The sequence below is a fragment of the Monodelphis domestica genome, chromosome 4 (assembly GCF_027887165.1).
Source record: "Monodelphis domestica isolate mMonDom1 chromosome 4, mMonDom1.pri, whole genome shotgun sequence".
Lineage (NCBI taxonomy): Eukaryota > Metazoa > Chordata > Mammalia > Didelphimorphia > Didelphidae > Monodelphis > Monodelphis domestica.
This window is the reverse complement of record NC_077230.1, coordinates 104881463-104907885: the sequence shown is the minus strand read 5'-3', so window position 1 is coordinate 104907885 and position 26423 is coordinate 104881463. Positions and strand designations below refer to the sequence as shown.

The 26423-nt window shown below is 42.4% G+C and overlaps 1 protein-coding gene across 1 annotated transcript in view; it reads right to left on the bottom strand.

Annotated features, from left to right (window-relative positions):
- The window catches only part of SPSB4 (splA/ryanodine receptor domain and SOCS box containing 4), a 138160-nt gene extending 112186 nt beyond the window's left edge, over nucleotides 1–25974 (bottom strand). The window contains 3 exon segments of the mRNA XM_001365759.4: nucleotides 401–491; nucleotides 494–1246; nucleotides 25308–25974. Coding sequence (XP_001365796.2) covers nucleotides 401–491; nucleotides 494–1096 — 694 coding nt within the window. The 5' untranslated portion in view covers nucleotides 1097–1246; nucleotides 25308–25974.
- Nucleotides 25975–26423: the final 449 nt, after the last annotated feature.

Sequence of the window (26423 nt, the reverse complement as noted above, 5' to 3'; positions counted from 1 at the left end):
AGATCTATGATTTTTCTAAAGTAGAGAACTCACGTTGTGGAAATTCCTTTCATCAGTGTAAGTCAGCATCTATTTGGTAATTGATTTTCTTAAACTTGCCCAGAATCACATAGGAAAGATGTGCCAGAGGTAGGATTTGGACCCGGGTTTGACTAATGCTAAGCCAGTTCTCTATCCATTACTCTGTACAAATTAATATGGATACAGGTTCATGAAAATAGGAATTTTGTTTGGTTACTGACACCTATTTCAATAACAACAGACATTTGTTAAACACCAGAGTAAAGTATCCAACTCAGTACTGTCTGGGTGAGGCCTGGGAGAGGAAGAAAGTTCAATTTAAGACACTGCCCTCCCCTTAATGAAATGACCCACCAAGGTTTTGAGAAAGAATACTTACGATCAAGTCCATTAATGTATCTCATTGTGATCTCACAGTGGCCCCAAACCGCACTCACAACTGGGTAGAGTTTTTTCCCCTTCAAGCCCCCGGAAGGCCCACACCGAGATACTGTCCGTCCACAATGAAGCTGAGCGTGCCCTCGTCCATGTCCAAAACTACTAGTAGAGAATCTGGAAGCACGAATGCCTCATCTGGCTCTAAGAAGGCAGGGTAGGTCACACCGGGCTGGTTCTTACAGTTATGGTAAAGTCTGTTGCGCCCCAGATCCCAGCCCCAGGACTCACTGTTACTGCCCACGAGCGCCGTGTAGCCCACCGAATGCAGCGGGGCCTCGGCGGTGGCCACCCCCACCACGGCATGGGTTCCCCGCTGCCGGGTGGGCCAGTGGATCTGCCATACGTGGAGTCCTCGGGCATGGCCCACCTTCCCCCGGATGCAGTCTGTGCTCTGGGCTACGGGGTGCCTGTGGAAGGTCAGCCGATCGTCCTCCTTCACGAAGATGTTCAGCGAGCGGTCCTCGGGATTCCAGGCGTGCTGATGCTGGACCTCCGTCCGAGCTGGGGGCATATCTAACAGCAGGTCCAGGCGGGCCGGCCGGCAGAAGTCAGGGCCCCTGAGGTCTCGCTTCACTGATTGGTAGGGAGGTTCGCGTACATCCACAGATTTGATGCTCCCTGAGATTTTCTGGCCCATTGCTTCACCGAGGGGGAGAAGAGGCCAGTCGCAGGCCAGGGTTACCTCATGGGAGTGTTCACCCCCTGACCCAGAGACTGAGCAAACAATTCGGATTCACTCCCTGGGTCGGAGTCTGTCCGTTCTACCACTGCCAGAGAACGTGAGCTCCTGGAACAAAGCAGAGAATGCTGATTAGCTTCAACGGGAATCGGTAACGAGAATAATGAAGCAACTAGAATGGATTGAACACCTACGATGGGCAGAGGCATTGAGCCAAGTCATGGAGGACTTTTTCTTTAAATTCCAGAATTATAGAATCTCCAGGTCAGAAGGGACCTCTCCTCAGGCCAGCTAGTTCAACCCCTACCTGAAACACGATTCGGGACACATCGCCAACGCGTGGTCATCCTGTCACTGACTGGACGCCTCCAGTGTTGAGGCTATATAAGGTGTAACTTTTGCCATCAAGGAGTTTACAATCTAGGGGTGGGAAGACCAGACGTAAAAAGGTTACGGGGATAAGAGACAGCAGATGAGGATCCTGGTGAGTGAAATAGCAAATCAACCTTACAGTAGTAGTTCAAAGATTTAGGAGTGGCCAGGGAAGGCTTCCGGGAGGTGAATCCCAGCTGGGCTTGGAAGGATTTGGGGTATTTGGGGAGGCAGGACAAAAGAGGGGGGTGAGCATAATTGGGGCTTTGACAGTTATTACTCTTTCCATTTTAGAGGAGGAAATTCAGGGTATAAGAGAAGTTGTGACCCCCACCCACCCAAGGCCATGTGGCTAATTAGTGGCAGAGTCAGGCCTAGTCTAGGCTTTTTGACTCCTACTCCAAGGCTCATTTTACTTATGCTAGGCTGCTGACCTAAGGTCATGGCAGATCTGTCAAAATTTCCTGGTACACCCTAGGGGCTTTAAAAGGTGGAAAGTGGACAGTTCAATATATAGTTTAAAAAATGGGGAAAAAATCTTTCCCTCTCCCTTCTCTGGCCCACAAAATATGCAGCAGGATGTAGCGGGCCCACTGTGTATATAAAGCACAGACAATAACTTCCTCTGAGTCATAATAGGACACAGACATTCTTCACGCCCTGCCTGCCTCCCACCCAAACAGGCTGGAGATGCTCCTCAGCCAGAGGCCTGGGGGCTGGGACAGGGAAAGGGAGCATATAGTGCCGTGTTCTACACCAGGACAAAAATGAACTACACTGATTTCCTTCTGCTAAAAATTCCAGTTTGATTTAAATGTCTCCCATCTGTGTGCAGGTCAATATTATTCTCTGTTGTCTCTACAATTCCTGGCGCAGAAGCCAGCAAAGGTCTGAACTGAGGCTATTGATACTGACATTACACAGAGGTCTGGCTAATATTTAATCCAGGGGACAATAAAACAGACAGATATTTGTAATACCGCCGCTTGCTAATGAGTTTCTGTTTAAGTCTCTCCCTTCCTTCCCCTCCTTTCCCTTCATTGTCTTCTGCTCTCCTTCCTCTTGGACTCCCTTGTCATAACTCTGCCTCTATCATTCCTTCTCAATTACTGACTTCTTTCCCTTCCTCCTCTTCCTCTTCTCCTTCTCCATCTCCCATCACCCTGGAAGACTGCTACTTATTTTGTTATGGTCACAGATAGGTGGGAAAAACAATTCTCCCATCTCCTGCGTCTACTGGCAGCATCCAGAAAAGGAAGATGACAGGAGTCTTCCTTCCTCCTCTCTCATTTGTCCCTCGTCTGCCCCATCAGGAGTAAAACCTGGGGGAAAGGAATACAGAGTCCTGAATGCATCAGTTCCTCCACGTCAAGGACTTTTTGTCATTCAGTCATTTTCAGTCATGTCCAACCCTTCATGACCCCATTTGGGGTTTTCTTGGCAGAGATACTGGAGTAGTTTGCCATTTCCTTCTCCAGATTATTTTACAAATGAGGAAAATGAGGCAAATAGAGCCACACGACTTAGTAAGTGTCTGAAGCTAGATTTGAATTCAGGAAGATGAGACTTCCTGAATCTGCAGACGTGGCTCTCTATTCACTGTGCCCCCTAGCTGCTCATGAAGCACTTTAGTAAGTAAAGATTCTTTCTGAACTTGATATATATGCAGAGCTATGATGTGCAAGTGGGGGGATGTAGGATAGCGTAGGACATAGCTACAAAGACAGAAAGAACAAGATAAGATACACAGACAAAAAAACTGATAAAGACATGGACAAAAGTTCGAAAGTAGGTAGATAAAGACTTAGAGGCGGTTGGGTAGAGTGGAAAGAATAATGAATTGAAAGTTGAAAAATGAGTTCTTTTCCCAAGTCTGCCTTTAAAAATCACTAGATGTTTGGAAATGACCAAATAAAATAATGTTAAAAAAATAAATAAAATAAAAATCACTAGAAGACGTTGAGCAAGTCATTTCCTTTATCAGCCTATTAGCGTATCTGCCAAAGGAGATGGGTGGGTTAGTTGATTTCTTAAGGTCTCTTCCAGCTTTAAAACTCTCTTGCTAGGAAAATAATGATACAAAGAGAAAAAGAAAGAAATAGGGAAGGAAGGAAATTACAAAGTAGAGGAGAAAATTTAGGCACCTAAAGATGGAAACTATTGCTTGAGAGAATAATGTGGCAGATACATCTCTTCTTTAGTACATTGGCCAGGTCTTTATGGATATAGTTGACATTAGTCGAGGGTAGGACTTCTAACTCAGACACAAACACCAAGAATTCTTTTTTCTTTTCTTTCCTCAAAGAAATGGATCAGATCTTTAGAATGAGTAAGAGGGTGGCAGTGCCAAGAAATACCTGGAAATTTTCTTGTGCTGTTAGAAATGAGACCAAAAAGATGATTTCAATGACCCACAGAAAGACTTATATAAACTGATGCTGAATGAAGTAAGCAGAACCCAAAGAATCATTTGGGCTTAGCATCAATATCATAAAAACAAATCATTCTTAAAGATTTAATTCTGATCAATTGTATGATCAGTGATGATTTCAAAGGACTGAAAAAGAAGGATGCTGTCTACCTCAGGACAAAGATAATGGCCTATACAGAATAAGAAGTGTGTGGGGGTTTTTTTATTTTTAAACACCCTTACCTTCCATCTTAGAATCAATACTGTGTGCTGGTTCCAAGGCAGAAGAGTAGTATGGTCTAGGCAATGGGAGTTTAAGTGTCTTGCCCAGGGTCACACAACTAGAAAGTGTCTGAAGCCAAATTTGAACCCAGGACTTCCTGGCTCTCAATCCACTAAACTACCTAGCTGCCCCCAGAAGTGTTTTTTGTAGGAATATATATTTATATATTTTGCTTGAAAGAGCACATCTGATCCTTCCTTCCTTCCTTCCTTCCTTCCTTCCTTCCTTCCTTCCTTCCTTCCTTCCTTCCTTTCTTCCTTTCTTTCTTTCTTTCTTTCTTTCTTTCTTTCTTTCTTTCTTTCTTTCTTTCTTTCTTTCTTTCTTTCTTTCTTTCTTTCTTTCTTTCTTTCTTTCTTTCTTCTTTCTTTCTTTCTTTCTTTCTTTCTTCTTTCTTCCTTCCTTCCTTCCTTCCTTCCTTCCTTCCTTCCTTCCTTCCTTCCTTCCTTCCTTCTTTCCTTCCAGACTTGGAAAATCCTTACTAGATGGGAAAGATTTTTTTTTAAATGGTATATGGGTACAGCTAGATGACTCAGCAGATAGAGCAACAGGTCTAGACAGGAGGTCAGTTCAAATGGTTTCAGACACTCCTAGTTATGTGACTTTGGACAAGTCACTTAACCTCTACTGCCTAACTCTTACTATTCTTCTGCCTTGGAACTAATACTTTGTATCAATTCTATGACAGAAAGTAAAGGTTTAAAAAGAAATAAATAAAAATGGTATATGGTCTTGATATATCTATGTGCTTTTATATATCTAATCTTCCCTCTCTGGGTGACTTAGTCTTCAGCAATTATAATCCAAGTCTTTTAAAAATTGATATACCTAATGCATGCTCAATTCACTGATGATGGAGAGAGTGATTCCATGTGTTCCAGTTAAGAGTTGACTAGATAAGGCACATATTGTGTAGATTATGGAAAATGCACTGAAATAGATTCTAGAATTATCTTCCCTAACTATGTAAGTTCGACAAATTACTTAACTTCTTTCTGTCTTGGTTTCTTTCATCAGCCATGTAGATTAATGACTGTCCTAGCTATCTCATGAGCTTATTGTGTATGTTGAATGATAATGCAAAGAGAAGAAGAATCTTGAAAAGCTAAAATTGCATACAAATGTCAGGGACCTTTTAAAATATTTTATTGTATTCATTTTATAAATGTGAAAGCTGAAAATCAAATGACATTTTGGTAAATATTGGAACATGACATGCAATCCTAAGAGAATCTGACACAAAGAAATACCTTATATTAAGCTTCCAATGGGAACAAAGAATATCTTTTCCAAAGCCTCCAAGATGTAGTTCACAGAAATTCTCGTATTGTCTAAAAAATGCTCAATATAGTTATCTCGGCCAGAAGAAATCCAATAATGATTTTTAGATACTTATCTCTATTGTATTTACAATCAACAAAAGCTTAATTTATCTAAGATTCCTTCTCCACAAGCAACCTGGCATATGGGATACAATCAGCTGGTATTGGAATCAGGAAAACCTGGATTTGAGTACCGCCTCTGGCACAAACTGACTGTGTGCCCTGAGGCAAGTTAATTAACTTCTCAATTCTTCCCCTACTGAAGACTATAACTGTACTAGCAATTTCTTGTCAACAATGAAATTATAGCTAAAAAAATAAAATTCCCTTAGTATCAAATGATAGTAAGGTCGTTGCTTATTATCAATATGGCTTTGGCTAGTGACTTAACTTTTTGAGGACTCAGTTTCCACATCTGTAAAATGAATGAGTTGGATTAGATTATTTCTATGTCCTTTTCCATCTTTAAGTTTTTGATACTATGATTCCAAGTAACCAATCCTACCCAAAGCTGTGAAATAGTATATGACTGTAATGGAATATTATTGTGCTATAAGAATTGACAAAATGGATGGTTTCAGAAAAACTTGGGAAGAACTATATGAATTGATGAAGAGTAAAAAGAACAAGGGCAGCTAGGTGGCCCAGTGCATAGAGAGCCAGGCCTGGAAATGAGAGGTCTTGGGTTCAAATTTGTCTTCAGGCATTTCTTAACTATGTGACCCTGGACAAGTCACTTAATTTCAGTCATCTATCCTTTATCATTCCTCTGCCTTGGAACTGATCGATTCTAAGACAAAAAAATAAAGGTTAAAAAAAGAGTGAACAGAACCAGAAAAAAACACTTTTGAAAGATAAAAACTCTGATCAGTACAATGACCAATTTTGATTTCAGACTTGATTTCAGATTTGATGATGTAACTTGCTACCCATCCCTGGATGAAGTGATAATGGACTCCACATCCAAAATAACATACAATTTTGGATAAAGCCAATCTGGAAATTTGTTTTGCTTGATGCATATGTTACAAAATCTTGGTTGGTTGGTTGGCTAGTTTGGCCAAAAGGAAATGGTGGGAGACAGGGATAGAGCAGGAAAAACAAGAGAGGATCACTAAGATATATATTTTTTTAATTCAGAGAACAGAATGAAGGCTAGAAAGAAAGAAATACAGACAAGGACAGCTTTCAAAGTTATAGGCTAAACTTATTCCAAAAGTAAAAAGAAAAGTAAGCCATACATAATACATGCCTGCATTTCATGTGCTATCTTTTTCTGTTCTAATATGTATATAGAAATACCCATTTTATTTCAGGTTTGCTACATTCAGAATAAAAAATTTAAATGTTAAAGTTGTTAAGTGATGAGAAAAGGAGCTGGGAAAGGGACATGATTCATTAAAAAGTATGTGCCCATTTCTATTTGGATTATGATGTAATATAAATAAAGACAGATCAAGGGGAGGATTTGGTGGTGAAATGAAATTTATTACTCACACTAAATCAGATTCACCAACACTGGCCAAGAAACTTAAAGTTTTGGAGACTGGGTCATCTTGTGTTATACTGGACCTCTCTCAAGCAACATAACAGTTCATATGTGCCCTGAGGGTAAACCTGGCTGTTGACTAACCCAGCAAGCCCTCTAACCTTTGTCACTGAGGCTATTTAACCCCCACCTTTGTTAAGTGGCCCAAGCACAGGGACCAATCTTGTTTTTAATCTGTAGCTCCCTGAAATCAGAACTTGGCTCAACTTGTTCTGTTTAACTACAATCAATTGTGACCCCTAGGGCTGGTGGCTGAGTCCCCAGTGCCTACTGCTGGAGTTCCCAGATGTCCATCACTTCTATCCGTGGATCTTTCAGCATAAAATTCTATGACTTCTGCCAATTCTGCATGGATTTCTGCTAACCATCTATTATGCTCCTATATTTCTTAACTTAGTTTGGACCTTAACAGTAACTTATCATGGGGGGGTAGCTGGGTGGCTCAGTGGACTGAGAGCCAGGCTCAGAGATGGGAGGACCTGGGTTCAAATTTGACCTCAGATACTTCCTAGCTGTGACCCTGGGCAAGTCACTTAACCCTCATTGCTTAGCCCTTACCACTTTTCTGCCTTGGAACCAATATTGATTGATTCTAAGACAGAAGATAAGGATTAAAAAAAAAATAGTAACCTGCTATTCCTTCCCCTTCTTCCGCTGATCTCTTGGTTTGGGATTCATCTTTGGAGTGCTCTATCTCTATGCCCATTTTCTCCTGTCCCTTAAATATCTAATCCCTAGCTTTGTGCCAGCGTTTTAATATACATTTGTGACTTAACCTGACCCTGCAGTTCAGTCTGGACTGGGTTTCTGTTTCTCATTTTCCTGACCCACCCCACTGTCTCCAGTTCTGATACATGGCCACCTCTACATTTCTCCAGATATATATGCTCTAATCCTTAGAGATTATATAGTGGATTAGAGGGGCAAGTTAGGAGGCACAGTAGAGAGAGCTTGTTGAACTTGGAATCAAGGAGACTCATCTTCATAAATTCAGATCTGGCCAGGGCAAGTCATTTAACCCTATTTGCCTCAGTTTCTCATCTGTAAAAATGAGCTGGAGAAGTAAATGGCAAAGCACTCCAATATCTTTGCCAAGGAAACCAAATGGGGTCACCAAGAGTTGGACATAACTGAAATGATTGAACCACAACAGTCTATATAGGATTTAGTGTTAAAGGGGCCTTAGAGCCCATCTAGCCCAATTCCCTCTCTTCCCTTTGCTTTGCAGATAAGGAAATTGGGGCCTAGGGAAGTTTAGGAAAGAAAAGAGAAAAAGTTGTTGGTGTTTGGTTTGTTTGGTTTTTTTCACCAATTATGTGTGATCACAAACTTCCACACAAGTTTTGCTAAGAGATATGATAGAACTTATCCCCCTCCTTCCTTTCCCTTTCCCCTCCTGGTGCTGGCAGGCAATTAGATCTTAATTATACACGTATCATCAACATGTCCATATTGTTCATTTTTGTGAGAAATCTTATAAAACCCAAACCCCACAACATAAGCCCCAATACACAATTGAAAAAATCATATGCTTTCATCTGCAACCTGACTCCAACAGTTCTTTGAGAGAGGGTTTTAATCCAGATCATCTGACCCTAGCCCCAATATTTTCCTCAGTATACCACAGACTCCCTTCCCTCATAGGCTGTGGTATTCTTTAGCCCAAGCAAGGGCAAGATCTCAACTCTATAAGCTCCACTTTGAGGAAAAGGAAGGAATAGGTCTGGCTTTAAGTGTAGGCCAACTGCTTATGTGGTTTTATTTGAGGGGAAAAAAGGAATTCCTTCACACTCCCCCTCCCCACCACCACCACCACCAGAAATTCCTTCCTTAGAGATTCTCCATCCACTCCCTCCTCACTTCTCTTTAAAATGCAAACAGCCCTGGGAGAGGGGGAAGCATTAAATCTCTCACACTTTACTGTGAATTAGTTTAGACTAGACTGGGCTGGGAGAGTGCCGCCTTCTCAGCAGTCCAGCCCGAAGGACTGGGGAAGGGAAGGGAAGGGAAGGGGTATTAAAGAGACACTTGAGCAATTTCACCATTTTGCCCAAGCCCAGCACAGCTGAGGGTGGTTTGCTCCTCGTGAGTTTCTTTCAGAGTGTGGCTTTCCTAAACATGCCACCCAGGCCCTCTAATCCCTTTCTGAGACAGTTTGGATTGCCCTCCAATAGAGGAGGCATTATTTGACCTCGATGGGGGGAGAGGGCACGGGACCCCACGACCCTCTCAGAAAAGATAGCTCTGGTTTCTTCTCCCCACCTCAGAATGTTTACACGAAAACTTTCCTACAAAAGCTCCTCTTCCTCCTGCCCCCCCCTCGGTGGGTGACTTCATAAACAATCCCAAGAGTTCCAGCGGGCTTTCCTGTTATACTGCATGCACATTCCTCACCCACGTGGTTTCGATTTCCTATACAATATATGAAAAATTGACCATACATCATTTCCCATCCTTCCCGGTTTAGAAAAAAAATCACGGAATTTAACCGCTAGTCCTGCCACCTAGCAGCAGATGTCCGAGCTTGGCAGAACCCAAACCAAAGGCTAAGGGGAAGAGGTAAAGGAGGGGTGGGGGCTGACTGAGTCTAAATGTGAGGAGTCTCAGGGTTTCTTCTAGGCAGTCTTTGACCCCAAGGAGAATGCAGGCCAGGAGAGGTCACAGGGTATTCTCCAAGGGGAATGCTATTCAATGTCTCCCATTCATATGCTGAGCTGAGGGAGTTAAACATAAGAAAATGACTGTGAGAGAGTGCCCCGAGGGGGAGAGGTCCCAGGTTCCCCCCCCCCCCACACACACACACTAATCCCCACCCATTTCTTAATTCCACTTTCTCCACCATTATAGTCTTTCCTCCAAGAGAGCTAATTATGCAATCAATAGCTGGCAGAAAAACTTTAGCATTTTCCCATACATTTTCAGTTTTGTTCTATGTGGTGTCATTTTCAATGTCCCATCTAACTAGACTGGAAACTCCATGAGGTCAGGGGATATGTTTTACTTCTCTATCTACCCTAACAGGTGAGGCCTGAGGCTGCAAAATTATGTTTGATTAGTAAATGTCTGCTGAACCAACTTATTTTTATCACGCCCAAGTCATGAATAGATAGAAATTAGACAATCTGTACTCTGGGGGCAAATAGGTAGTATAGTGGATGCAGCCCCAGGACTAGAGTTGGGAGGACCAGGGTTCAAATTTGACCTCAGGTATTTCCTAGTTGTGACCCTTGATGAGTCACTTAACCCCAATAGCCTAGCCCTTACAGCTTTTCTGTCTTTTAATTGATATAGATGTTAAAAATCCCTATCTTCTGTCTTGGAATTAGTATAGATTTTAAAAATCCTCACCTGGGGGGCAGCTAGGTGGCTCAGTGAATTGAGAGCCAGGCCTAGAGACATGGAGGTCCTAGGTTCAAATTTAACCTCAGATACTTCCCAGCTGTGTGACCCTGAGCAAGTCACTTAACTCCCATTGCCTAGCCCTTACCACTCTTCTGCCTTGGAACCAAAAGTATTGATTCCAAGTCGGAAGGCAAGGGTTTGTTTTTTTTTTTTAATCCTCATCTTCTGTCTTAGAATCGACAGTTTTTAAAAATCTTTACCTTCTCTCAGAATCATTATAGATTTTAAAAAATACTTAACTTCTGTCCTAGGTAAGGATTTAGAAAAAAAAAAAGGATAATTGTACTCTGTCCTCATCTTTGCTTCTTGAAATCCCTGATTTCTTCAAGGCTCAGTTCAAAACAACCACAAGGTTTTCCAGGGTCCCTCCTTCCCAATCCAGCTGTTAGTGCCTTACAAAACATCTGCTTTATGTCTATTAGGTACATTCTACTCTGTGAGCATAATGTCTCCTACATGAGAATGTAAGCTCTTTGAGCGCAAGGACAGTTTTAATTTTGTTTTTATATCTCCAGTACTAACAAGCAGGTGCTTAGTAAATGCTTAACATTTTAAGTCATAAATTCTACATAAGAGAAAAGTAGAATACAAGAAAGTTTTCTTAATAATAACTCTAATAGCAAGAAAAGAACAGCTAGCATTTTATTACACTTAAAGATTTACAAAGTATTTTCATATCTCATTTTAGCCTCCCACCAATGCTGGGGGATAGATGCTATATATGAACCCCATTTTACTGTTGGGGAAACTGAGACAGATGGAGGTTGTTACTTCAAACAATCAATCAACATTTATTAAATGCTTATTATGCTCCAGGTACGGAGTCACACTGCTAGTAAATGTCTGAGACCATATTTGAGTTCAAGGGTTCTGGGTTATTACAGGCCTAGGGCACTACTGTGTTACCTTAGTAGCAACAGAGATTTTTTCAAAAAACTGGCAAAGATGAATTGTAAATGTATACGGTTGTTTTTAAAAGACAATAAACACTTCCCATAGTTGAAAACTGCCAACATGGATCTGTTCTTTTATCAGTTACCACTAAATGGAAAAAAAAAAAAAAAGCTTTTGCCTGCTATCCACGTGTCTAGCCACAGCAGGTTGGAGAATATCTTGCTCCCATGGGTGGTACCAGGTGGCAGATGGGGGCACTCAGGATTCCCTCTTCCCATGGGACAATGCCTACCTCAAGATAGTGGAAGGGGAAGTCATTTTCGGAGAATGACAAATGACCCATTTGTTGCTTCTCTGGAAAGCAGCTGTCTGTGGCAAGTATTCCATTGTGGCTAATGGTGAGTCATTAAGAAAAAAATAAATTGTTCTTCTGCTCTGTACCCTCCATAGAAAAAGTAGCAGCCAAACCACAATTCTCAGTGAGGGGCAAACAGCTGTTTTACAAGTGAAAGCATAGCTGGCAGGGGTTTCCAGTCAATTCTGAAGGTTTGAGTGAGACCTGTTAACTTTCTTCCCTTGCAGAAGTTGTGTAAACAATGTTGCTGGGAAGGCAAATGCCATCTTCTTGATTGATAATTACCATTTTTGAATAAATGAAAGAAAACTGGGCTGGGAGAAACAGGAGCCTTCAAAACAAGTTGTCCCATTTGTTCTTCAAAATCTTTTGGGGCTCACATTATTATTCTGTTTGCAGAAGAGAAAACTTTACAGAGAAATTAAGTTACTTAAGGGCACAGAGCAAATTAGTGGCTGAGCCTGAACTAGGACAAGAACTTGGTTTAATTCAAGTGAGGAGCCAAGGTAGGGTTTTAAATTCAGCAAAGGTTTGAAATGAAGAAGAGAGGCTAAAGCTTTCTCTAAGGAACTACACTATCCTGGGTTCAAATGTGGCCAGGCACTGACTAACTGTGTGACCCTGGGCATGTCTTTTAAAATTTTTTTTTATTTCTATATTATTCATTTTTGTAAGTGAATAATCTTACAAAATCAAAGCCCCACAAAATAAACCCAAATAAACAAGTGAAAAATCATATGTTCCCAATCAGTATTCTTATTCCAATAATTCTTTCTTTGGAGGTGGATCGCCTTCTCTGTCATAAATCCCTCAGAATTGTTCTGGATTGTTGCATTGCCATTAGTAGCAAAGTCTATCACATTTGATCATTCTGGCCAAGTCTCTTAACCCCAATTGCCTAGTTCTTACCTCTCTTCTGCCTTGGCATTGATACTTAATATCAATTCTAAGATTTCAGAAGGTAAGATTTTTAAAATGTCCAATACCTGTCAATTTAAGCCTAAAACATATCATGGCCTTTGTGACTTTACTCAATTTTCTTTTAGATGATCTTTCAATCAATTAATCAGACATTGAACTTCAATTCTGGGTTTTCATTCCTGCTTAGGTAACTCCACAATTTCCCAATTCTGTCCTTGATCTTGTAAGCAAGGCCCTATGTTTTCTGAAATGGACCCCAATTGCTTAATTCTATGTTTGATAGCTCTGATCCTGACTAAATTCTGGGTCCCAACTTGCCATTCCTCCCTTGCCCTCCTATTAATTTCTTTTAAACTTCAATTTTCCAATTTATATACTGGGAATAATACTATTTCATAAGATTATTGTGAGGAAAATGATTTATAATCCTTCAATAATTACCATGTAATTTGTTATATGGCAGATCAGGTTGTAAAAAATAGACTTGAATACAGGACTACAATCCCCAAGAGCCTTTGCTCCACTTCCCCAGAATGCCTTGTAATCTCACCTGGGCCGAGATCGAGAAGGTATTTAAGCTGATTCAAAGGCTTTTGAAGGCTCGGGGGTTTTTTTTGGACTTCTGTTTGGGAGCAGGCGGTCTCTTGCGTGATGTGAGGTTATTTTGTCTAGGCCTCTGGCCTAGGCACATGTTTCTTACTTGTATATTCTTTAATCTTTATCCTTTAATAAACCTCTAAAAAAATATAATACTCCTTGCAGAGAGAAACTAATTTCTACCTGCCTCAGTCTCCCCGTCTCCCCTAAATTTTAATCTTTGCAAGGTCCAAATTCTTTGCTTTATCATTCAAGGTTTTCTACCACTTGGTCCCATCCCATCTAACCTCATCTCTTACAATCATTCCACTGTTGAGGCAGCTAGCTGGTTAAATGATTTGAGCACTGGGCCTGGAGTTAAGGAGATCCTAGTTCAAATCCAGCCTCAGATTTTTTTACTAGCTCTGTGATAAGGCAAATCACAAAAGTCTTGTTTACCTCAGTTTCCTCATTTGTAAGATAGAAGATTGTTGTGAAGATCACACGCGAAAATATTTGCAAACATGTATATATAAAATAAGCACTATATATAAATGTGTATTTTCTTCTCTTCCCCTTAATCTATGCAAACCTCTAATCTATAAAGGTTTATTTTCTTCCCCTCCTCTAATCAAGTCTATTTTCAGAGCTCTGCTGGTCTCTTCACTGTCCCTAGCATGTTCATTTATGCTTCTGGGTATTTATGGAGACTTTTTGCCTGAAATTCCTACCTCTCTAAATTCTTCCAATCTTAAATTCTGCCTCTTCCATTATGGAGACTTCCCTAATAACTCCAGTCACTGCTGATATCTCCCTTCCCAGACTAACAACTGCTCTTAAATGCTGTCAGGCATTCTGATATGATTCATTCAATTTACTATTTTATTATACTGTTCTTGGTTTAGTATGTGAAAATGTGGACTCCTTCCCTGGGACTGACTATAAAGCTCCTTGAGGACTGGGGTCATCCACTAGACTGGGCACAGAATGGGTAGACATGGGTTGATTTTTCTTATGAAAATGGGCTTCTTTCAAATCAGCACAGATTATGAAAAGCATTAAAGGATGACACCATCACCTCTGTCTGTCTCTTTTTCTCTCCCTCTTTCCCTCTCTCTCTCTGCCTCTCCCTCTCTCTCTGTCTCTCCCTCTCTCTCTCCCCTCCCTCCTTCCTTCTCTCTGTTTTTCTCTGTGTGTGTGTCTCTCTGTCTCTCTCTGGAACCAAATGATTTATTTCCCCAGCTTCATTTAGGCCTGAATATTTAATTACATTATTGGATATTGTACATGAGTGAGTTCAATTCAGGTTGAAAACTTGAAAACAAAACCTCCCAAATTTTGCCAATTTCACTTTCCAATGCTCTGCTAACGTGTAACTGCTGAGAAGTTATTCACCAGCAAGAAAATGATGAAGTATGAATATTTAATTCAGAGCTCTATAAAGAGGAATGAATGGCAGTTTATTGGGGACATCGGTGTTTGGAATGCTTCTTTTTCCCAATAGCACAGGATCCAGTACCAAAGTGTGGCATGGTCCATTTGGCTAGTTCCACCAAAGGATTCCTTCCTCTCATCTGGGAGGTCTGGGGAGAGAAGCACATTTCCAGGATCCAGGGTAATTACCTTGCAAATAGGCCTGCTCCTCTACCCCCATCCCCCATCCCCCACCCCTCAGGGATTAAGAAAAACACATTCAATTCGACCCGCCCATTTTAGCTTCTCAAATTCAGACCCATACTGGAGATGGATTAGTCTATCTGAAGTAGCAAAAAAGTTTAAATTCTATATATTTTAAAAAGAAAGAGTTTTATTACTTTTAAGAATACATTATAAGTGTTAAGAGTTTCCAAATAAGCCCTGTTATTGTTGTTGAGCCATGTCCAAGTCTACCTGACCCCATTTGGGTTTTTTTTTAGCAAAGATATTGTAGTAGTTTGCCATTTCCTTCTCCAGTTCATTTTACAGATTAGGAAACTGAGGCAAACAGGGGAAAGTGATTTAACTAGGGTCAACCATCCAGTTAGTAAGTGTTCCAGGTTGGATTTTTAAAAAATCCTTACCTTCCATCTTAGAATCAATACTATGTATTGGTTCCAAGGCAGAAAAGAAGTGTAAGGGTTAGGCAATGGGAATTAAGTGACTTGCCCAGGGTCACACAGCTGGGAAGTGTCTGAGGCCAGATTTGAAACTGGGACCTCCCATCTCTGGGCCTGGCCCTCAATCCACCGAGCTGCCCCCTCCAGGCTGGAGCTGAACTCACAAAGAGAAATTCTTTCTGACTCCCAGCCCAGAACTCCATACATGGTGCCACCTAATTGACTGACCCTGTAGCATAGTGCAAAGTGATTTAGACCTAGCAAGGGAGAAATCCTAAATATGAATCCTGGTTCTGTTGTTATTTGTGTGATTTTGTACTTGTATGCCCTTTTGTCTTGGTTTCTTCATGTCAAAAATAGAATATTTACCTGAAGTAACAGGAGAGTTGAGAATATAGGGGAAATGCTCTACTTGTTTCTTATTGTTACCATTTGCTTATATCCTAGGGGTTTCAGTTTCTGTGTCTTTCAAATGAGGAGGTTGGACTGATGGGTGATATTTTTGTTTTTTCTTCTAACATGCTTTTAAGATAACTTAATCTATTCAGATTTGTATTTGCCAAGTGAATTACAGGTTGATTATTAGCATGAAGAATATTTGAGGGGGCAGCTAGATGCCTCAGTGGATTGAGAACCAGGTCTAGAAACAGGAGGTCCTGGGTTCAAATTTGACCTCAAACACTTCCCAGCTGTGTCTAGCTCTGGTTCTAAACTCCCTTTCAGCCTTCATGTTCTGATTCATTCATGGAAACAAACAATAAAGGTACTTATGTCCTTAAAAAGAACTTGTTCCAAAGTAACAATATTGTATGATGAAACTGTGAAAACTTGACTATTCTCAGCAATTATGACAACCTGGGACCATCCTGAATGACCTGAGGAAGAATGCTCTCCACCTCCAGAGAAAGAGCTGTTGGAGTTATCTTTCCCATCAGTGTATTTATGGTTTTATTTGGGGTTTTGGTTATGTATGAGTTTGCTCTTACAACAATGACCAATATGGAAGTTTTGCATGAAAATAAAAATAAAACAAAACAAAAAAAGAACTTGTTCAATGGGTTCTCAGTAGGTTAAATTTGTTCCCAGAAAGCCTGTTTACCTTATTGTCTTAGCAAATCTTTTCTTCTACAGAATCCAATGGGAGATTCCAGTCCAGTTGCTGAATTCTGTATCCCCAGGACCCAAGTCGATGTGGTTTGCTGAATTATTCTATAACTTGGTTTCCATGGGAATCTTGTCTGTGTTTCTGAGTGTGTTCCCTAAGGCCAGTGGGGTGGGTTCTCTTAGCCTAGTGATGCAGAGAGCAATTGGAGATGTGGAGTGGTGCCTTGAGGGGAGGAGGGAGGAAGGAAGGAGGGATGATGTAAATGTAAGCTGAACCTAAGTGGACAGCCAGCTGAATGAGTCCGAAAAGGCTGCTACTCAAAACACAGCTCTAGCTCTAATGATAACTATGCCAATTTACCCTGCCAATTCATTTGTCAAAAACTCAACTGCTTGAGCACCAGGTGGTAACAAGAAATCAGAATCTGCTGGCCTTTCCTCACAGTAATTGGGAAACACAGGATATAGATAAATATCCATTTGAGCAACAGAAATATTGCTGAAGTTGAGTATAAGTAAAAATTTTGTAAATCAAACTACATCTTAAAATGTATTGTGGTCGGGGGATGATTTTCCCAACTAAAGGATCCCTCTGATCCTAGGAAGTGTCTAAGGTCAGATTTGAACCTAGGCCTGGCTCTTAATCCACTGAGACATCTAGCTGCCCCCTCAGATAGTCTTAATGTTAATAATCAACCTGTAATTCACCTGGCAAATAAAAATCTGAGGGCCTTAGGTTTTTGTAAAATAAAAGCATGTTAGAATAACAAAGAAATCTAATTGTAATGTATATAATGTAAGTGTAATGATATATTATTATAATATATAATATACATAAAACAAATAAATGAATGAATGAATAAGTAAACAAACAGAATAGAATAAAAAACAAAAATATCACCCATCAGGCTGGACCTAAAGTGGGCACATGAATATATGTATATTTACACATCTGCATGTGTGTGTGTGTCTGCATGGAGGTCTTTAATGATTTAAAACCAAACAGGTGTTGGGCTCCCTTCCCTGAAAAGCCAGACAAGGTCGAGTTTCCTAGTCCCTCCTCCTCCTCATGCTCACTGAACTGAGAGAAAGTATGCGAGGGTCCTGTCTGATTTAATTAAGCTGCTCCTTGGGGTGGTGAGGAAGGTGAGGGAAGAAAGTCAGAGCCTAGGAGAAAAGAAGAGGCATTTGGAAAGAAATGAAGGGGGAAGAGAATGGTCCTCTAAAGCCTTATTGTACCCACATTTCAGGAATAAACAAGCAACTGGTATGAGATATCCTACAGAAAGATAACCGTCAAGTTTCTGCTCAGTTTGGTAAAAGAATACATTTTGTAGCACTGACCTCCGAGTTGTTATTCATTAACAATCCATCAATCAAGGTCCCAGGTTTGAGTGTCTATCTCCCCTCAGTGTTTTCTCTCTCTAACTCTCTCCTTGGGAGAAACTCTCCTGTTTCCAAGGCCTTGATCTAGATTACATCTCTAGACTATAGAGGTAGCTCTGATTTATACTACACACCTCTAGACTATCAATTTTTGAGCTAAAAGATATCACTGGGATCATTTTGGCCCATCCCCTTCATATCACAGATGCCTAAAATGAGGTCCAGAGAGAAATGAATGGATGAATAGCCCCAGGTCACACAGGAAACTAACAGACCTGAGATTTGAACCCAACCCCAAATCCATATGCACTTTCCACACTATATCATGCTCTCTCCTGGGCTTCTCTACCAAACTCCAGTCTTTTCTCCAAATGTCTGGATATTCTGCCAAATACCTCAAATTAACGATATTTAAATCCAAAGTCACTATATTCTCACCCAAACTGGATTCTCCTTTGGAGAATTCACTTTCTGTGGTCAATAGTACTATTATTATTATCCAGGCTTGAAATTTTGCCATTATTCTTGTCTTCCTCCAAAAAGGGGAAATATTTGGGAGACCTTTAAAAAAAATAACCTTTACCTTCTTTCTTAGAACCAATTGGTCCTAAGGCAGAAGAGAGATAAGGGCTGGACAAGGAGGTTAAGTGACTTACCCAGAATCACACAGCTAAGAAATGTCTGAGGCCATATTTGAACCCAGGACCTCTCATCTCTAGGTCTGACTCTCAATCCACTGAGCCATGTAGGTGCCCCCAGCCTTTCCAACATTCTGTAAATCCTATCAAAGACTCCACTAAGGTATAAGTGGCAGAAATGGTGATTTGAACCAGTTTCTCTGACTCAAATCCAAGCCCAAAGCTCTAGCTTTGCCCTTACTAGCCAGTAAAACCTTGGGCAAGACACTCATCTTTCTAAACCTCAATTTCTCCTCCTGTAAAAAGGAGACGACCTCAATAACTGTTGGTGGTGGGGATCAATGAAGATAATAGATGTGGAAGCAGTTTGTCTACTCTAAAGCCACTACTCTAAAGCAAGGTAGGATTATTTCAGAAAGTCAAGACGCCTAAGGAAAGCAGAAATGGAATTACCAGAATCCCCAGGAAGCCTGTTTAACTCCCAGCTCAGATGAGGAAGGTTCCTTTTAATTATCTGGCAGTAAGCCAGAAGCTCACATGAAAATCACTGGCAAATGAAGGAAAATGAAATAATTTCCAATGTGTGTATTTTACTCTTTTTAGAAGGGCAGAAAAAGGCCACACTGAGCACTGAGGTTCACTCCTTTACCCCTGGTCCCCAGAGTCAAATAACAAATGCAGCCAGACAAACAATCTGCTGAATTCCAACAATCCTTTCAGAAGAAACTCCCATTACCTGGGCATTCGGATACTCAAGTTAGATCCTCATTCTGTTATGTTTGACAGGCTCCTGACACTGAGAGGGCCAAATTAATGATTAGATCCAACTATCAAATCAGCACAGGACCCAGAAGGAGGTCAGTTATAGGTTTAACTAGTCTGACAAAACTTGAAGTAGGCAGAGAGAGAATGGCTCCCCTGTGGCCCAGGGACCATTTTTATTTTATTTTTTCAGTTTTGCCTTGATTGGCTCCAGAGAGGAATTCCTAGGTCTGACCACCCTGAATTTTCTTTCTCTCCCTTTCTCCTTTCTCCTGCTCCTCACTTATTGCTTGTGGCACCTGGTTGCCAGGACCTTACTCACCTAATGATGTGAAACCAAGAGTGAAGCTAGGAGTCCTATGGCCAAGGGTACAAGTGCTAGAGCCAGTTTCCACTTATTCTTGCTAATAGCTAAATTTTCAGTGTGAGCATTTACATCTTGGAAATTGGCAATCACAACAAATAAGGGCTTGATTTATTGTTTGTTTTTTAATTGAGTTATTGTTGATTGTCCTGACTTTTAAGAAAATCACTGAGAAAATGGTAATAATTCAGATTAGTCTTAAAAGTGTGCCTTTGTGTAAGTTTCTTTTCAGAGAACCTATTATTAAACATTTACCAGGAGGTAACTAGATAGCTCAATGGATAGAGAGCCAGGCTTAGAGACGGGAGGTCCTGGCTTCAATTCAGGCCTCAGATACTTCTAGCTGTGTGACCCTGGGCAAGTCACTTAACCCCAATTGCCTAGCCCTTACCACTATTCTGCCTTGGAACCAATACACAGTATCCATTCTAAAATAGGTGAGAGTTAAAAAAACCAACCCAAAACTTTACCAGCATCCCATTGTCCTACTTATTTTTCATTTCTAATTTCAAATGAAAGCTACTTTATGTGAAAATCTAATTCAAATTCCATCTCTTCCATAAATCTTTCTCTGATCCTTATCAATAACAACCTTCCCCTTCAGACCTCACACAGCATTAGTTTTACACCTTTCTAGTGAATTTTTCCTGTAACAGTATATTGTAGTAACTAATTAAATGGGAAGGACAGGCATCCTCTAAACTTTTTTTGTATATGCCTCAGCACAGTGCTTTGTTTAACTAAGTGAAATAGAAGCTGCTAGAAAGGTTTTACATTTTACTCTCTTCCCATAAAAATACTTCCAAAGCATGGCAACTTTAGACTACACCAGAAACCAAGGCTAGGATTATGGGATCATGGAGTCAAAGCTGAACGTTTCCTTAGGCACCAATGAATCCAACTCCCTCATTTTATAGAGGAGGATACTGAAGTCCAGAGAATTTAAGTGATTGTTTCTTCTGCCTTCAAATCTATGATCCTATGCTGGGCACAAGTCCCTCACCCCTAAATAGCTAACATTTACATAGTGCTTACTCAGGGGTAGGCACTGTGCTAAGTTCCTTAAAATTATTATCTTATGGGACCCTCAAGATAGCCCTGAGAGACCAGTGCTATTATTTCCCCTATTTTACAGATCAGGAAACTGAGGCAAAGAGAGGTTAAGTGACTTGCCCTGATAGTCCCATACTTAGTATCTGAGGCTAAATCAGAATTCAGGCCTTCTTGATTCCAGGCCTGACCCTCTCACACACAAGCATGCATGCACATAAGCAAGCCCAAAATAAATAATTAAGGCATAGTGTGGTTTTATTCAGTCATTTTCAGTCATGTCCAACATGGGGTTTTCTTGGCAAATATACTGGAGTGGTTTGCCATTTTCTTCTCCAGCTCATTTTATAGATGAGTAAACTGAGGCAAACAGGGTTAAATGACTTACCCAGAAGTCACACAGCTGGTAGAGATCAAATCTAATCTCAGACACTTCCCAGCTGTGTGGCCCTGAGCAAGTCACTTAATCTAAGGTCAGATGTGAAATCATGAAGATGGATCTTCCTGATTCCAATTCTAGAACTCAATCCACTAGGCAACCCCTTTAAGGCATGATGGGTCCAAGCTAAAATTCTAATAAGTTGCAAAGAAAGGATAAAAATGGTGAAACCATCACTAGCCATTAAAACCGTATTGTGAAGCACTTCAAGAAAATGCTTCTCATACCTCAGATTCCAAGCTTAAAATAAGTTATTTTAGGATTATCTGCTGTTTTTATCTGCCCTTTCTCCGGATTCTCCCCAACCTCTCCTGGGGTATCAGGCCCCTCCTATTCCACCGGGTAAGTCTTTCCAGGATCCCACCCTCCGTTCAGCGGCCGCCTTTTCACAGTTCTCCCTGGAAGAGATTTTCTCTAAAGGCCTGGCTATTCCTTGGGGCAAACACCTAAGCGAGGCTGCACAGAACCTCTTTCCCAGGGTCTTCCCCTCAGGACCTTCAATCCTCAGACCACCAAGGAAGAGGCTATTATTATCCCTAATAACACCGTCCTAGCAGGCTGACATTCTAGGACGGCATCGGCATCTCCAGCCTTGCCTAAAGCCCCGTCAATCTGTCATCCACGGAGATCCCTCCACCATTCTTAAAACCTGTTTACATGTCCAGCCTTTGAACCTTTCAAGGTAAAAGCGGGCCATTTTTATTCCTCAAACTCCCCCCCCAACCCCCCCCCCCCCCCAGCATTTCCCTCGCCCGAAAATTATCCCGGCGACCAGGCAGCAGGGCGGTAGGAGCACGGAAGGGCTGTCCGGGTCACTCAGTCCAGCTCTGCATTTTACAGGTGAGGAAGCTGAGCTTCGGTCAGATGAAGTCTTTACTCAGGTCTGGAAGGATGGGAGCATCCATTAGAACAACAAAGCGTATCAAGTTAGCCAATCCCTGGCCTTCAGCTCAGGGAGAGCCCAAGCCTACTCTTTCACTCACATTCAACTTTTAAGGCACCGTTGGGGGGGGGAGCGCATATCACAATGGGGTGACTTAACGCCGAGCCTACCCCGGATAAAGAGGGGGAGGGGGGCAGGGAGATTCAGAGAAGGGGGAGGACTGGGCCTAGGGCTCTTAAGGAATTTACATTCTAAAAACCGAAGCTAGAAAACAAGTCCCTGAGGCCAGGGTCTTCTTTTAGCCTTCAGGGAAAGACCACGTGGCTTCCCCTGTGGTCCCATCGGGAATAATGGGTTTACTTAAATACAGGCTATCTGCCTCATTGACAGATGAGAGGTCCTGGGTTCAAATCTAATCTGACACTTCCCAGCTGTGTGGCCCTGAGCAAGTCACTTAATTGCCAGCCCCAGCCCTTATCACTCTTCTGCCTCGGAACCAATACACAGTATTGATTCCAAGATGGAAGGTAAAGGTTTAAAAAAAAAAAAGAAAAACAAAATTAAGAGCTTGAAAAAAATAAATGGGATCAAGCTTTGAAAATAGGAGTTTCTCAAGTGAACTATGCTTGATGAGAAGCTATTATTATTATTAGAGATGGGCTCATATCATTTACAGAGGGAAAGAATCTTAGAGATAGTCTGATCCAGAAGCCTTCACTTCACAGATAAAGAAACTGAAGCTGCAGGAAGGGGAGTGACTAGACTTGTCCAAGGTCACACAGGGCAGTGTCAGCATTCAAAACCAGGTACCCAGACTCCAGACTTATTCTGCTACATCTACAGGCCATGGAAGAAAAAAGGGAGTCTGAATCTATGATTTAAATTTTTGTTGTTGTTCACATGTGTCTCATTCTTTGTGACCCAGTGGACCGCATCACGACAGTTTTTTGACAAAGATACTGGAGTGATTTGCCATTTTCTTCTCCAGTGGTTTAAGGCAAACAGGGGTTCAGTGATGTCCAGGATCACCCGGCTAGTATGTTTCCATGCTCCAAGCCCACCACGCTATCCTATGAACCACATAGCTACCTTGTTCCACTGTGAGACCCATAGTACCTCGTTCCATTGTGATTTATAGTCTTGGAGAGCTTTAAAAGGTTAAGTGATTTATACAGGACAATATAGAGGCATTAAAAGGGTAAGTGATTTATACAAGGTTATCATATTAACATAGGGCAGTACCAGAACTTGAACTCAGGTCTTCCTCCTGATGACAAGGTACCTCTATCCACTATATCACACTGCCTCACAGATATTATTATAATTAAAATACTTTTCACCCCCCTACTTTTTGTCATAATTGCCCTATTAGGAGACTTGGTAACTTGGCAATATTTTCTTTCCTAACTTTCAAACATTTGGGTACAGTCCATCTTAAAAGAATAAGCTTCCTGTGAAGGTCAGGGGTGGAGGTGGGGAAGACCAGCTCTGCCTAAAGGCTTGGTGGTTGGACAGGCAGTGCTCAAAAGGAATAGAGAAAGATAATCCTGAACCAAGAGGTGCCTCAATCTTGTTTTTTTAATTTCCTTAGAGATGAAGCACAACATTCAGCACAAAAGCAGAATTTATTTGTTGTTTAGTCATTTTCAGTTATGCCCAACTCTTTTGTGACCCTTTTTGGGATTTTCTTGGCAAAGGCATTGGAGTGGTTTGCCATTTTCTTTTCCAGTTCATTTTGCATATGAGGACACTGAGGCAAAAAAAGGGTTAAGTGACTTGTCCAGGGTCACACAGCTATTACCTTTGAGACCTCATTTGAACTCAGGTCTTCCTGACTCTTTTCCACTGCACTACCTAGCTGCCTAAAGGAGGAACTACTGTAAGTAAAAGTGGCTTAACCAAACGAATGAAAAGAAACTAGCTATTATATGTGAAAGTCTGATCACATGCAAAGCTTCAACATTTTTTTAGGTGATGGAAAAATATAACTTAGAGAGTAAGGATACTAATCATAATGTAATGTGTATGTAAGGGGGGGGGGGAGGAGATGTCTAATAAGAATCATTTTGTTAGGACTTCAGAAGACCTGAGAAACTTGAAATGAAGAAAGAGGAGCAGCGGGTCTAACGATTGGTAAGGAAATGGGGTTTTAACATCTACAGGCAGTTCTCAATCTATTGGTTGGGGATCCTTGGTGGAATGGAAAAAGTTCAGTCAGGAGGCCTAGGGGTCTAATTCTGACTCTGCAATCAACGAGCTGTGTGACTTGAGGCTACAAAAGGGGACTTCTCGGTCTTCCCATGAGGCCAATCCCACTTCCCCCGCCTACCTCCCAGGAATATTCTTAAGAACATGCAAAGCAAGTCAAAAGCAGTATACAAAGGTCAACCATGCTAAAAGGGAAAGGTCACACCGGCTCCGAAAGAAGGGTTCAAGACTTTAGCCTCATATCTTAGCCACAAACGCTGTAGAGAAACACCCAAGGACACCTTTATTCTCTTCTGGAACTAGACTGTGTTTAAGTGGAAGATTCTTTGAGAAAGAAGTAAAGCCAAGCATCACCGGATCTTTTCAGGCCAATCAAATGTGCTGAATGAGAAGAGAAGTCTAGTGGAAGCCCATTGCCGCTGTAGGTCAGTGAAACCCTTTGGGCTGGTCTACCCGAAGGAATATGTTTCCGCTATCACACCCCACCGCCCCCAGAATAACAGGGACGTATCCTCTAAGGATTCTGTAGTGGAGAAAAAAAAAGAAAAGAAAAAGCTTTGCCAACAACGATAGAATGAACCTAGGCTTCGGACTGCCAGCCTTGGACGTTCCGAATCCAAAGAGTCTCTTTGGCCTTCGGTTTCAGGGGTAAATTCCCTGATTCTCTCTTACCCAAGTTTGGGTCACAAAGCGCGGGGGATGGGAGGGGGACAATTAACTTAGCCCATTGTGCAACCTGGGCAATTCAAGCTCGGCCGAGGAGTGATGCTGGTACAGCCGATTACTGGGTTACTCAGATAACCACCGAGCTCCCGGAGATTGTCAATAAATCAAACCGCCCGCGAACAAAAGGTGCAAGAGCCCCCCCACTGCCTGCTTGGGGCATATGCTTGTCACATACAGAAAATCACCCTTCCAGTTCCGGAGGAGCCCCGGGCTCCGAGACTCCCTGGGGAAAGGAGGTGGTAGATGGGGAAGAAGTGAGGGTTGTGTGTGCAGACCGCAACAGCGTGCCTTAGACCAGCCTCATAAAGGCATGCACGGAGCTCAACTTGTAAAGCAGCCGGGTTCCGATCTGTACCCCTTGGAATAGCTTAAAATTCAAATCTCGCTCTAGTGCTGAGGAGGAAGGAGCCATGGGGAGATTTCAGTACTTACCATAAAATACATAGAAATCTAGTTATCGCCAAGTGCCAGCCAATCTGCAGCTCACCGAGTCTGCAAGCAGAGCCCCAACTCGCCCAGCAGCCGCGCCCCGTTGGGTGGCCGAGAGGAGGGGGTCCGGAATTCCGAGCTCCGCTTTCCTTCTCCGGAGAGCGCGTCCTCCCCAAGCTGCCCGCGGTACCGCGCAGGGAGGGAGGGAGCGCTCCCTGGCTCTATGGAAGACTGGGGCCGCCCCAGAGTTGCAGAGCACTTGGAGAAGTTGGGAGCTTCAGCGGCGGCGGGAAAGAAACATCTGTCTGCCCGTCCGTCTGGGTCGGTCAGGGGCGCCGCGGTCAGCGCGCGTACTCGGGCAGCGGAGGAGACACAGAGCGCGCCTGGCCAGTGCTGGGAGCTCTGTCTCTCAGAGGGGACCCGCGCCAGTGCCTCGGCCCCTGGGGCCCCTGCAGGCAGGCTTTCTCCTGTACCCGGGGCTGATGCGGTGTCTGCAGTGCGCTTCTTCTCTTTGGGCTGGGCGGCTTTGTGCGGAGATCCTGACTTCTCCTGCTATAGCTGTAACTGCAGCAGCAGCAGCTGCTGCTGTTGCTGTTGTTGCCGCTGCCGCCGCCACCGCCGCCCGCCGCTCGCCGGCTCCCCTCCTTCCAGGACGGGGAAGAGGCTGCAGCTGAAAGCCGATCTGGCTGAGCTCATCCCTGAAGGCCACTAATCCAATAGCCTGGGAAGGAGCAGCAGATGGCAACGCCCCTTCCCCCACCATCCCAGCTCCCGCTTGGCCTGGCCCAGCCCAACCCTGCCCAGCCCGGCCCAGCCCGTCCCAGCTCCAGAGCTACGCTCCTGGTTTTCCAGGGCCACCCGCTGGCTAGGGAGAGAAATGGATTACCCCATCACTGGTAGCCTACTTTATGTCATTTCATTTTATTCATTCATTCCATTTCCATTCATTCAGCTATTTATCTAGCGCCTACTAGGTGCATTAGCACGGTGGCGGATACACACATTTCCTGGTGAGCTTCCATCGCTGCCAATATAAGAGCAGTCTCCATAGACAAGGGAAGCTAAAAACGGCATCATTTACTATCTGCCCCAGCGCTCTCGCTTCCCCACACTTTAAAA